At 41.0% G+C, this 12,230-nt stretch overlaps 1 protein-coding gene across 1 annotated transcript in view; it reads left to right on the forward strand.

Annotated features, from left to right (window-relative positions):
• The window catches only part of LOC109918857 (extended synaptotagmin-3-like), a 98,552-nt gene that overhangs the window by 14,548 nt on the left and 71,774 nt on the right, over nucleotides 1–12,230 (forward strand). Inside the window, exon 3 of the mRNA XM_048599227.1 lies at nucleotides 11,211–11,287. Within this exon, the coding sequence (XP_048455184.1) occupies nucleotides 11,211–11,287 (77 nt within the window). The remainder of the gene's footprint in view (nucleotides 1–11,210; nucleotides 11,288–12,230) is intronic.

Below are 12,230 nucleotides of genomic sequence, written 5' to 3' on the forward strand. Positions count from 1 at the left end.
CCCTGCCAATGAAAGCCAACACACCATACGCCTTCTTTACGACCCTATCAACTTGGGTAGGAACTTTGAGGGATCTATGGACGTGGACACCAAGGTCCCTTTGTTCCTCCACACTGCCAAGAATCCTGCCGTTAACCCTGTATTCTGCATTCAAATTCGACCTTCCAAAATGAATCACTTCACACTTTTCTGGGTTGAATTCCATCTGCCACTTTTTTGCCCAGCTCTGCATCTTGTCAATGTCCTTTTGCAACCTACAATAGCCCTCCACACTGACCACAACTCCTCCAACCTTCGTGTCATCGGCAAACTTATTAACCCACCCTTCCACTTCTTCGTCCAAGTCATTTATAAAGATCACAAAGAGCAGAGGTCCCAGAACAGATCCCTGTGGAACACCACTGGTCACCGAGCTCCAGGCTGAATACTTTCCATCTACTACCACCCTCTGTCTTCTATTGGATTGCCAGTTTTGTATCCAGACAGCCAAATTTCCCTCAATCTTTCTGAATACTTTCTGAATGAGCCTACCATGTGGAACCTTATCAAATGTTTTGCTAAAATCCATATACGCCACGTTCACTGCTCTGCCTTCATCAATGTGTTTTGTCACATCCTCGGAGAATTCAATAAGGCTTGTGAGGCATGACCCTCCCCTCAAAGCCATGCTGACTATTTCTAATCAAACTGTGCTTTTCCAAATAATCAAATACTATATCTCAGAATCCTCTCCAATAATTTGCCCACCACAGAAGTAAGAGTGACCAGTCTGTAATTCCCAGGATTATCCCTATTCAATTTCTTGAACAAGGGAATGACATTTGCCAACCTCCAATCATCTGGTACTACTCCAGTGGACAGTGAGGACACCAAGATCATCGCCAAAGGGGCAGCAATCTCTTCCCTCGCTTCCTGTAGAAACCTTGAGTATATCCCATCTGGCCCAGGGGACTTCAAAATCCTCATGTTTTTCAAAATTTCTGGCACACCCTCCTTCCCTAACATCGACCTGTTGGAGCATATCAGCCTGTTTCTTGCTGTCTTCAAAAACATCAAGGTCCCTCTCACTGGTGAATACTGAAGCAAAGTATTAATTAAAGACTCCCCTATCTCCTCTGACTCTGCGCACACGTTCCCTCCACTATCCCTGATTGGCCCTACCCTCGCTCTGGCCATCCTCTTATTCCTCACATTAGCATAGAACACCTTGGGGTTTTCCTTGATCCTACCTGCCAAGGTTTTCTCATACCCCTTTCTAGCTCTCCTAAATCCATTCTTCAGTTCCTTCCTGGCTACCTTTTAGCCCTCTAGAGCCCTGTCCAATCTTTGCTTCCTCAACCTTAAATCAGCTTCCTTCTTCCTCTTGACTCGGTGTTCCACATGTCATGTCATCCAAGGTTCCTTCACCTTACCATTCTTTCCTTGCCTCCGTGGCACAAACCTATCTAGTACCTGTAGTAACTGCTCCCTAAACAACCTCCACATTTCTGTCATGCATTTCCCTGAGAACATCTGATCCCAATTTATGCTCCGCAGTTCTTACCTAATAGCATTGTAATTCCCCCTCCCCCAATTAAATACTTTCCCATACTATCTGCTCCTTTCCCACTCCGTGACTGTAGTAAAAGTGGGGAATTGTGATCACTGTCACCGAAATGCTCTCCCACCGAGAGATCTAACACCTGGCCTGGTTCGTTGCCAAGCATCAAATCCAGTATGGCCTCCCCTCTAGTCGGCCTTTCTCCATAAATCCTTGCTGGACACCTGACCAAATCTGCTCCATCCAACCTATTTGCACTTAGGAGGTTCCAGCCTATATTAGGGAAGTTGAAGTCACCCATGACAACAACCCTATTACTTCTGCACCTTTCCAAAATCTGACTCCCAATCTCAGGAGAACAAAGGGACATTGTCTGAGAACTAGGGCCAGATTGGTAAGGAAAGATATTTGGAAATTCTTCCACACAAAGGCTGGTAGAAGTATGGAATTCTCCATACACTGCAGTGGATGTCAAATTAGTTAATTTTAAATTTGAGACAGATCAAATTTTGTTAAGCAAAGCTATTGAGGCATATACTGGCCTTTGGCTTATATGGAGTTAGGCCACTGAACAGCATGTGCCTAAAATTTGCATTTCACTTTGTGTAAGTGTTCTTTCACCCTAATAAGCAATCCACATGGCATTGCCTCAAGCAAACTTCATATGGATTTGTTTTTACATACATCCCATATAAAAGTCTCATCCCACACTCTAAACAATTCATTTTGTCTTGAATTCAAGGAAATAGTACCAAACCTCTCATGCCGAGCAGTTATAACAAATATGAAATGAGATATTTTTCAGAAAACTGAAGAGGTAGTTTGTAACTTTTGTAACTGCAATGTTTTTAAATTAGTTTGGGATGGAGCAATTCACTGATGGGCAATAAATGCTGGCCAAGCCAGGATGGCGAGTGACTTGGAGAGGCACTTGGTTGTGGTGGTGTTCCCATGTATCTGCCCTCCCTGTTCTTGTACATGGTAGTGGTCATGAATTTGGAAGGTGTTTTCAAAGGAGTCTTAGCGAATTTCTGAAATGCATCTTGTAGATTGTACACACTGTTGCTACTACGTGTCAGTGTTGGAGGGAGTGTTAGGTATGTGGGTGCAGTGCCAATCAAGTAAGCTGCTTGTGTTGTTCGAGCTGCACTTGTCCAGGCGAGTGGGGAGTATTTCATCACACTCCTGACTGTGTCTTGTAGATGGTGGACAGGTTTTGGGGAAACAGGAGGTACTAACTATAGGTTCCAAGCCTCAAATCTGCTCTTGTAGTCACAGGATTTATATGTTTAGTCCAATACAGATTCTGGTGAACACAACCACCAGGGTGATAGTGGTGGTTTCAGTGATGGTGATGCCATTAAATGTCAATTGTTGATTTTGTTTGTTTGATTCTCTTTCTCTTTGGAGATATCATTGCCTAATACTCATGTAGCATCAATACTGCTTACCGCTCGATAGCCCAAACCTAGATGTTGTTCAGATTTTGTTGCAATTGGACATGGACTGCCTCAGGTTCCTGAAGTAGGTTTTGTTGCTCTTGGCTTGTTTATTTTTAATCAGAAGTGTTAATAAATAAAATGGGCTTTTAATAAAACTATAATGATGAATGAATCACAAGATTATTAGGCTCCTGTGCTATGTCATGTGTGCCTGCTGTATGTAAATGAAATTCCTTTACTAGTACTTATTTCCCATAGCCCTGTAACTTCTTCCTCTTCAACTTAAAAGGCCACTTCTCTTTTGAAAGCTGTGATTTGAAGATTCTTCCTTCAATCTCAGGAGAAATTTTCCAGATTCTAACCATTGCCCACTTTTTCTTCCAAAAAAAAAAAGTTTCAGAATGATTCATTACTTTTGCCAATTCCTTCAAACTGGATTTGAGCCTTCCCATCCATATGAACAATTTATCTTTCATCTTCTCTGATATGCTCTTCATGAAATTGAATAGCTTTATTAAATCTCTTCTCAACCTTCTCTTCTCCAAAGAGAGGAACCCCCCCCCCCCACTTCTTCAATCTTTGAGTAATTAAAACTTCCCATTCCTGAAACCATTCTCCACAAATCGTAAGAGATCCTTTTAAAAAAAAAACAAAAACATAAATTGCTGGAGAAACTCAGCAGGTCTGGCAGCATCTGTGAAGAGAAAGCAGAGTTAATGTTTTTGAAGTCCAGTGATCCTTCTGAAGAAACATTAACTGTTCACCATTGCTGTCAGGTATATTGAGTTTCTCCAGCAATTTCTGTTCATTTGTTTCAGATTTCCATCTGCAGTTATTTTTGTTTTTCCTTTTTCTTTTATGTAAGAGATGCTTAATGCTTATAGATAAAATTATTTTAAACTTGCTCAATGTAGGTATATCTGAAAGCATTGACCATAAAACCTGCTCTCAGCAATTTTTATCTTTAATGGTCAAAGCATTTCACAGCAGGATTTATTTAAAGAACTTGCCTGCTGTCCCTTCAATCTACCAAATATCATTCAAGCTAAAACACATTAGTTCTGCTTTAGTTGTTCTTTCACATTTCATTTTTAGTTAGCTTCCTAAATACTAATCAAACTTGATTCTTGGGATTGTGTTTCCTAATACCCAAATAAATCAATTGTGTGCCACTGGTAATCCTCTAATTTAGTAACTTGGAAAAGAATTCTTGAGCACTAGGTAATCCACTTCCCTACCTCCCACCGCAGTATGCTTCACATTTGCATTTTTTTGTTGCAGTATCAGTTGGAAATCCTTTGGTTTCTTTAGTATTTGATAATATTTGCATGTAATTCACTTACCATCATACATTTCCAGTTCTTCTGCTTTTTTGGAAACCTTCCATTTCACTCCGTTGTTCTAAACCAGAGAAGCTCAGGTGATTGTATGTAAAGAGTATCTTGTTACATGTTCTGATCAAGATTTGTTGTTTTTTGGTGCTTGAGTTTCTAAGAGACAGATGGGAGCTACTGATTTATGTTTTAACAAACCCTTGTTGATTATGTGGAAAGAAAGAAAGATTGTGTTGATTTATCTCAGAAGTAGAATAGAGAGCTATTTTTTAATCTAACTGTTAGCTAGGAGTTGTGAAGGTTGACCTGTTGCTGTTCATGTGAAAGCAGCATGATTGAGTTGTTTGTGGATCAGTGGCACGAAGCTGACAATAATAATATTTTATTCCCTTCAATGGGATCATCTCTAACTGAGAAATTCAACAGTTTATTGCAGTGTATATAGGATTGTGATGGACAGTTGCAAATATGCAATCTGCTCAAGATATATGGGCCCAGACCTTCTGATCATCACATACTCCTCCTCCGGTATAAGATCAGTGGGACCCTTCAGAAGTTCTGGCACGGTAACTGCATAGGAATTGCTGGAGAAGTTTACAAGGGGCAATTACCTTGCATCATAAAACCTCTGAATAAATATCCAAATCTGAATTATAGTTGGAGACTTCCGGTGGTTCTGACTAACTTATCTTGATAGTTACACAGAAAATGTTGGAATTGGTTTTAATTCTAACTCCTGGGTAACTGTACAACTGACCGCCCTGATTACAGTGGCCTCACTAGACTACCTCCCTAATCTGCTCTTACCTCTCACCCCAATAACCATCACTCTGTAGCAGCTCAGAGTCTTTGGGCAGCAAATTTTAATTACTGGATTGTGCTGAGTTTCATTAAAAAACAGAGACATTGCTTCTGCAAAGATTCTCTATGCTGCTTTCTATGAGGATTCTGTATCAGAGGAATGCAAATACTTAACTGTGTCTGATCTGGGTCAAAGATAGGGATTCCAACCAGATTTGGACCACATTCATTCTTGTTCAAATCTCTGCAGTGCTGTGTATTTTGTACCTAAATAACCAACAAATCTGATATAAGCAGAAAGCGCAAGTCATATATTTTTGTGGAAACCTGATATCAAAATTATTGTCAATAATTCTTAGCCTTTATACTAAAGGCCCTGAATTGACCTTTGTCTCCAGGCAATTACTAATTTCCCAGGGCAGAGATCAACAGCAAGCAAGGTCTTCAATGAATACTTCTCCTCTGTGTTTACTGTGGAGTAAGACCTGAAGGCTTGGGTAGTTAGTGGCGATATCTTGGGGACAGTCCATATCACAGTACAGGAGGTGTTGGAAGTATTAGAATGTGCGAAGGTGTATAAATCTCCTGGCTCTGACCAGATATATCCCAAGAACCCTGCAAGAGGCTAGAGAAGTTGTGGGGGCCCGAGTTGATATATTTGCATCATCGTTAGCCACAGGTGATGGGATTTTTCTCTTTGAAAAAAGAATGGGTGGCATGGTGGCTCAGTGGATAGCACTGCCACCTCTCAGCGCCGGGACCTGGGTTCAATTCCACCCTCGGACGACTGTCTGTCTGTGTGGAGTTTGCACATTTTCCCAGTGTCTGCGTGGGTTTCCTCCCACAGTCCAAAGATGTGCAGACTAGGTGGATTGGTAATACTAAATTGCCCGTAGTGTTCAGGGATGGGTAGATTAGGTGAGTGGATTGCTCAGAGGGTCAGTGTGGACTTGTTGGGCCAAAGGGCCTGTTTCCACACTAGGGATTCTATGAAGTCCCAGAAGACTGGAGGGTAGCAAATGTTGTGCCCTTATTCAAGAAGGGCTGCAAAGAAAAATCTGGGAATTATAGACCAGTAAGCTTAACATCTGTGGTAGGTAAGTTACTTGAGAAGATTCTGAGGGATAAGATGTACATGCATTTGGAAAGATATGGTTTGATTAGGAGTAGTCTGCATGGCTTTGTGCGTGGGAGATCATGCCTCACAAATTTGTTAGTGTTCTTTGATGAAGTGACCAGGAAGGTTGATGAGGACGGGGCAGTATCCGTAGTCTATCTGGATTTCAGTAAGGCCTTTGATAAGGCTCCATGTGGTAGGCTGCTCTGGAAGGTTGGATCACATGGAATCTATGGAGAGCTGGCAAATTTGCATACACGATTGGCTCGATGGTAGGAAGCAGAGGGTAATACTGGAAGGATGCTTGTCTGATTGGAGGCCTGTGACTCGTGGTGTGCCTCAGGGGTCAGTTCTGGGCCCATTGCTGTTTGTTATCTATATTGATGATTTGGATGAGAATGTACAAGGCATTATTAGTAAGTTTGCGAATCTCTCAAAAATAGTTGGTATTGTGGACAATGAGGAAGGTTATTAGAAATTGCAGCAGGATCTTGATCAGCTGGGGAAGTGGGCCGAGAAATGGCAAATGGAGTTTAATATAGACAAGTGTGAGGTGTTGCATTTTGGGACGTCAAATCCAGGTAGGAGTATCATGGTAAATGGTAGGGCCTTAAGGAGTGTAATGGAAGAGAGGAACCTTCGGGTTCAGGTGCACAGTTCTCTGAAAGTGGAATCACAGGTAGACAAGGCAGTGAAGAAGGCTTTTGGCACGCTGGCCTTCATCAGTCAGGGTATCGAGTATAGAAGTTGGGAAGTTATGATGCAGTTGTACATGACGTTGGTGAGGCTGCAGTTGGAGTATTTTGTTCAGTTTTGGTCACCTTGCTATAAGAAGGATGTTATTAAACTGGAAAGAGTGCAGAAGAAATTTACAAGGATGTTGACAGGACTCCAGGGACTGTGTTATAGGGAGAGGTTCGACAAGCTAGGACCTTTTTTCTTTAGCATGTAGGAGACTGAGGAGGGGAATCTTATAGAAGTGTATAAGATCATGTGAGGCATGGATAGGGTGAATGCACTCAGTACTTTTCCCAGGGTTGGGGAATCGAGGACTAGAGGACATCAGTTTAAACTAAGAGGGGAAAGAATACATGGGAACCCGAGGGGCAACTTATTTACACACAAGACAGTACGCATATGGATTGAGCTGCCAGCGGAAATAGTTGAGGCAGGTACTCTAACAACATTTAAAAGGCATTTGGACAAATACATGGATAGGAAGGGTTTAGAAGGATATGGGCCAAGTGCAGGGAAATGGGCTTAGCGTGGATGGACATTTTAGTTGGCACGGACCAGTTTGGGCCAAAGGGCCTGTCTCCGTGCTGACTCTGAGAGGAGAAATATTTTAAAGAAGACATGAGGGGTAACTTTTTTTTTTTTTAAAAAAGAGTGGTTCATGTGTGGAATGAACTTTCAGAGGAAGTGGTGGATGCAGGCACAGTTACAATGTTTAAAAGTCATTTAGATACGTACATGAATAACAAATGTTGGAGGAATATGGACTTAATGCAGGCAGGTGAGACTAGTTTAGTTTGGGATTTTGGTCAATATGGACTAGTTGGACCAAAGGATCTACTCTTGTGCTGTATGACTCTGACTCTATAATCGTAGAATCTCCACAGTGTGGAAACACGCCATTCGGCCTGTCGAGTTTCCCCTGACCCACCAAACAGCATTCCACCCAGACCCACCCCCTACCTTATCCCTGTAACCCTGCATTTCCCATGACTGATACACCTAGCCTGCATATCCCTGGACACCATCAGCTATTCAGCATGGCCAGCCCACCTAACCCACACATCTTTGGACTGTGGGAGGAAACCAGAGCACCCAGAGGAAACCCGTGCAGACACGGTGAATGTGAAAACTCCACACAAACAGTCACCCGTGGTTGGAATCAAACCTCTGTTGTCAGATAGCAGTGCTAACCACCGAGCCACCATACCACATAATGCCAGCATACAGTAAGTTGCAACTTGTTAAGATAAGTGAATTAAGACTCACTAGTGGTTCATCCCTTAACACTTAACCAAATAGGCCCTACGGCCCAGTATAGAAAGGAGAATTGGTGGCAGCACTGTACCCTAACAATTGGAAGGTATTGAAAGCAAAACACTATGGATGCAGAAAATGAGGAATAACACACACAATGCTGGAGCAACTCCGATCTGGCAGCATGTACACAGAGAGAGAGACATGAATAGTTCATGTCCTGAGCTCAAAGACTCTTCTTTGTAACTGAAAGAGTTGGAAAACGATAGATTTTTTTTTAATGTATACGTTGTTGACAAAGGGAGAGGAGGAGCGAGTACAGGAGCAGCAACTCATTTTCTGCTTGGGTACTTAACAACCTTTAGGATTCAATATTGAATTGAACATCTTCAAAACACAAATACTGTATACTGTTTTGATTACCCACCTACCACCCAACTTTGCACCCTGTTTATGTCTTGTTGGTTTCAGTCTCAGCAGTGCTGAACTAGTTCTTCCTCATCAAACCTACTATTCAAGTCTATTTTACATCCCAGTATCTCCTTTAGTCTCCCATTAGCATTCTTTTGCATTTGACATCCTCACTGGCTATTCCACTTGCTTTTCCTCTTGCTTTAAAGAAGCGTAAAAAACACCATTTTCCAGAAAGGTCTTTGGACTCGATGTTAACTCGGTTTCCCTCTCTCTACATACATTACTAGATCAGCTGGGTTTTCCAGAATTTGCTGTTTTTATTAACTGGTAGTGATTGAATGTGTTGTGGAACCAGTGTGCTAACAGTAATGGGATTGTTGTTTATTACGTCAAGGTAAAAATGGTGTTTTAAAAAAAAAAATCCCAGAAGAATAAATTTTCAGAAGACAGGGAAGTTTAAGTCACCAGCAGCTGGTGCTTAAATAGACAAGCAAGTCAGCAGTACCCGTGGAAGTAACAGTGGTGCAAACGCAAGCTAAGGTCTTCACCTCTGAGCAGATAAGTGAGTGAGCTGGTAACAGAATAAAAATAAACCCTGTGCAGTTACTGAGTCTTTAAAAAAAGAAGACTCTATAGGGACAGTAACAATTTGAGATTCACTTTTCTTATAATAGTTTTAAGCTGTTGGTGTTCCTGCCTGGCCAGCATTTATTGAGCATCTCTGGTTGACTTTGAGAAGGTGGTGGTGAGCTGCTACTTTGAACTGCTGCAGTCCAATTAGGTAGACCTGTAATTAGGCTTTTGACCCAATGACACAGGGTCGGCAATACATTTCCAAGTCAAGAGGGTGAATGACTTGGAGGGGAAATTGTAGGTGATGGTGTTCCCATGAATCTGCTCCCCTTGTCCTTCTAGATGACAGTGGTTGAGGTTTGCAAAATGCTGTTACAAGGAGCCTTAGTGAATTTCTACACCTTATAGAGCATGTGCATACTTCTGTTATTATGCATCAGTTTTGGAAGGAATGAATGTGGGATTCCTAGTGTCTGACCTATTCATGTTGCCACAGTATTTATATGGCTAGTCCAGTTCACTTTGTACTCAGTGTAATCCCCAGGATGTTTTAGTGGCAATGTCTATCTATCCAATGTAACTTTCAACGATTATTATCACTTGATAAACTATGTCGGGTTAAGACAAGTGCCTCTTGTAAAGATGCACTAGTGGTTCAGCATCCGCCACTTAACAAAATGTGACCTTAGATCCAGAGTAAAAGGGAGCATTGATGTCCAAGGAGGGGCTGTTTAACATGTTTAAGTTTTATTTTAAGAGTAAAAAGGAGGGTCGATGCAGTCCCTACCCCAATCATTAGCTGCTAATGCTTGGCTACGTAGTGTATACAATATCAACCAGTGTATGTTTAAGCATACAAAACACAAACTAAAAATGCAATGATTGGCCCTATGTCAAAAGACTCCTGCAATATTTATCAAGTATTTCACTTGGACCCACCAGCTTCTGATTGCCAATGGTACTTGAAAGACCCTCATCTGAAAAGCCTGATGTGTAATTGCAGGTCTGAGAATTCTACTAGTACAGAGTCAGTGAGTCAGTGAGTCAGTGTCATAAAAATGTAGGGCATGGAAACACACCCTTCAGTCCAACTCATCCATGCTGACCAGATATCCTTAAATAAATCCAGTCCCATTGCCAGCATTTGGCCCATATCCCTCTTAAACCCTTCTTATTCATATACCTTTTAAATAATTGTATAATTGTACCAGCCTCCACCACTTTCTCTGGCAGCTCATTCCTTCAATGCACCATCCACTGTGTATATAAAGAACAAGTTGCCCCTTAGGTCCCTTTTAAATCTTTCTCCCCTCTCTCACCTCACACCTGTGCCCTGTTGGACTCCTTCATCCTGGGGAAAAGACTTTGTCTACTTAGCCTATCCATGCCCCCTCATGCTTTTATAAACCTCTATAAGGACACCCCTCGGCCTGCGATGCTCAAGGGAAAATAGCCCCAGCCTATTCATCCCCTCCCTATTAGCTCCAACCCTCTGAACCCTGGCAACATCCTTGTAAATCTCTTCTGTACCCCTTTTAAGTTTCACAACATCCTTCCTATAGCAAGGAGACCAGAATGTTTGAATTGGCATCTGCTTTTATATTAAAAGACAGAACTGTCAGTAGGTAAGGGATATCTCTGGCCTGGCACAGGAAATACCAGCTCTACTGGGCCTATAAGAAGCATTCACACTTAGTGTCCTATCTTTAGTGCTGTGGTAGAAAGAGATCAGAAGAATTAGCTCCATAAGCACTCTTCCTAAACACTGCAACATAAAGTCACAGCTCTCTATGGTTTCAAAGTTTTTTTTTATTGTAAGTGGGTTAAGTTTAATTTTTCTATTTTACCCAAAAAAATTCAGGAATTTCACAAAGGCAGCAAGTGAGAAGATTTTATAGTTCAGCTTGCGCAAATTGATATTTCAAGCTGTTTTTAAGATTTGTTTTATCAATAAATTTGATGTGTGTGAAAATTGACTTTTTTTTTTCTGTTTCCAGCCACCCAGAGTCTCTGGTGTTAAAGTGTACACAGATCAAGTGGACAAGCGACAAGTGATCATCGATTTGCAAATTAGGTAGGTTCATTTTCTTAATGGTCACGTTTTAATTAATTCCAACACCATTTATTTCTCTCAAAATGTGAGTGAAGCATATCCTCTTAGTTTATCTGGAATTGGTTTACTTTACCCATCATTGCTTTTCATTGTATTTCCAAATTGTCCAATAATCTAATATTAAATTCCTCTCTTGACACAATCGCAGTAGTAGATTGAGAAAACTATGGTGGTAAAACTATTGAATGCAAATGAATTACTTTGACCATATTTCAGTTTATGAAACATTTTTTATAAAATATTTCCCTGCTGCAGCTTTTAAAAATACAATTGGATACTTAATTTTTGAAATCTAGATTAGAAAATGTTAACATTTTGCAATACCATAAATTAATAATTGAAACCAAATATGTGGTCAGTGTAATATACTTGAGGAAAAAGATGAATTTAGTTGATATTGATCACAAAGCTTCTCTACAAAATTGCCTAGCAACATGTCTGATTCTGTTACAAACAAATTGAGAGATATGATTCGCCATTATTATGTTATTATATGTCACCAGTAAGCGATTAGAATTTGAACTAGATGGAATCTGATCTTTTACTTCAAGTTATTCATATGTTCCTATTTATTTGTCTCTTAATTCTCCGCAGCAATAATAACTTTGATTTGTATGTTGCCATCAATGCAGAAAAGTAGAATTTAATGGGGGAATGAGTAAACATGGTCAGTATGCTGAAGAAGCCCTTTTGGTAGGCATGACCAAGACCTTTGTCAAAGAGACATGGTTTTAAAGAGAACCCTGAAATATGAGAGAGGTGAAAATGCAGAGAGGTTTGTGGAGGGAACTTTGGGCTATAGATGGCTGAAGATATGGCCACTAACGGGGTGGAGATCCATTAGGGTTGAATGTCTGTCTCTCTCTCTCTCTCTCTCTCTCTCTCTCTCTCTCTCTCTCTCTCT

Source organism: Rhincodon typus, chromosome 7 (genome assembly GCF_021869965.1).
Source record: "Rhincodon typus isolate 14 chromosome 7, sRhiTyp1.1, whole genome shotgun sequence".
NCBI classification, from domain to species: domain Eukaryota; kingdom Metazoa; phylum Chordata; class Chondrichthyes; order Orectolobiformes; family Rhincodontidae; genus Rhincodon; species Rhincodon typus.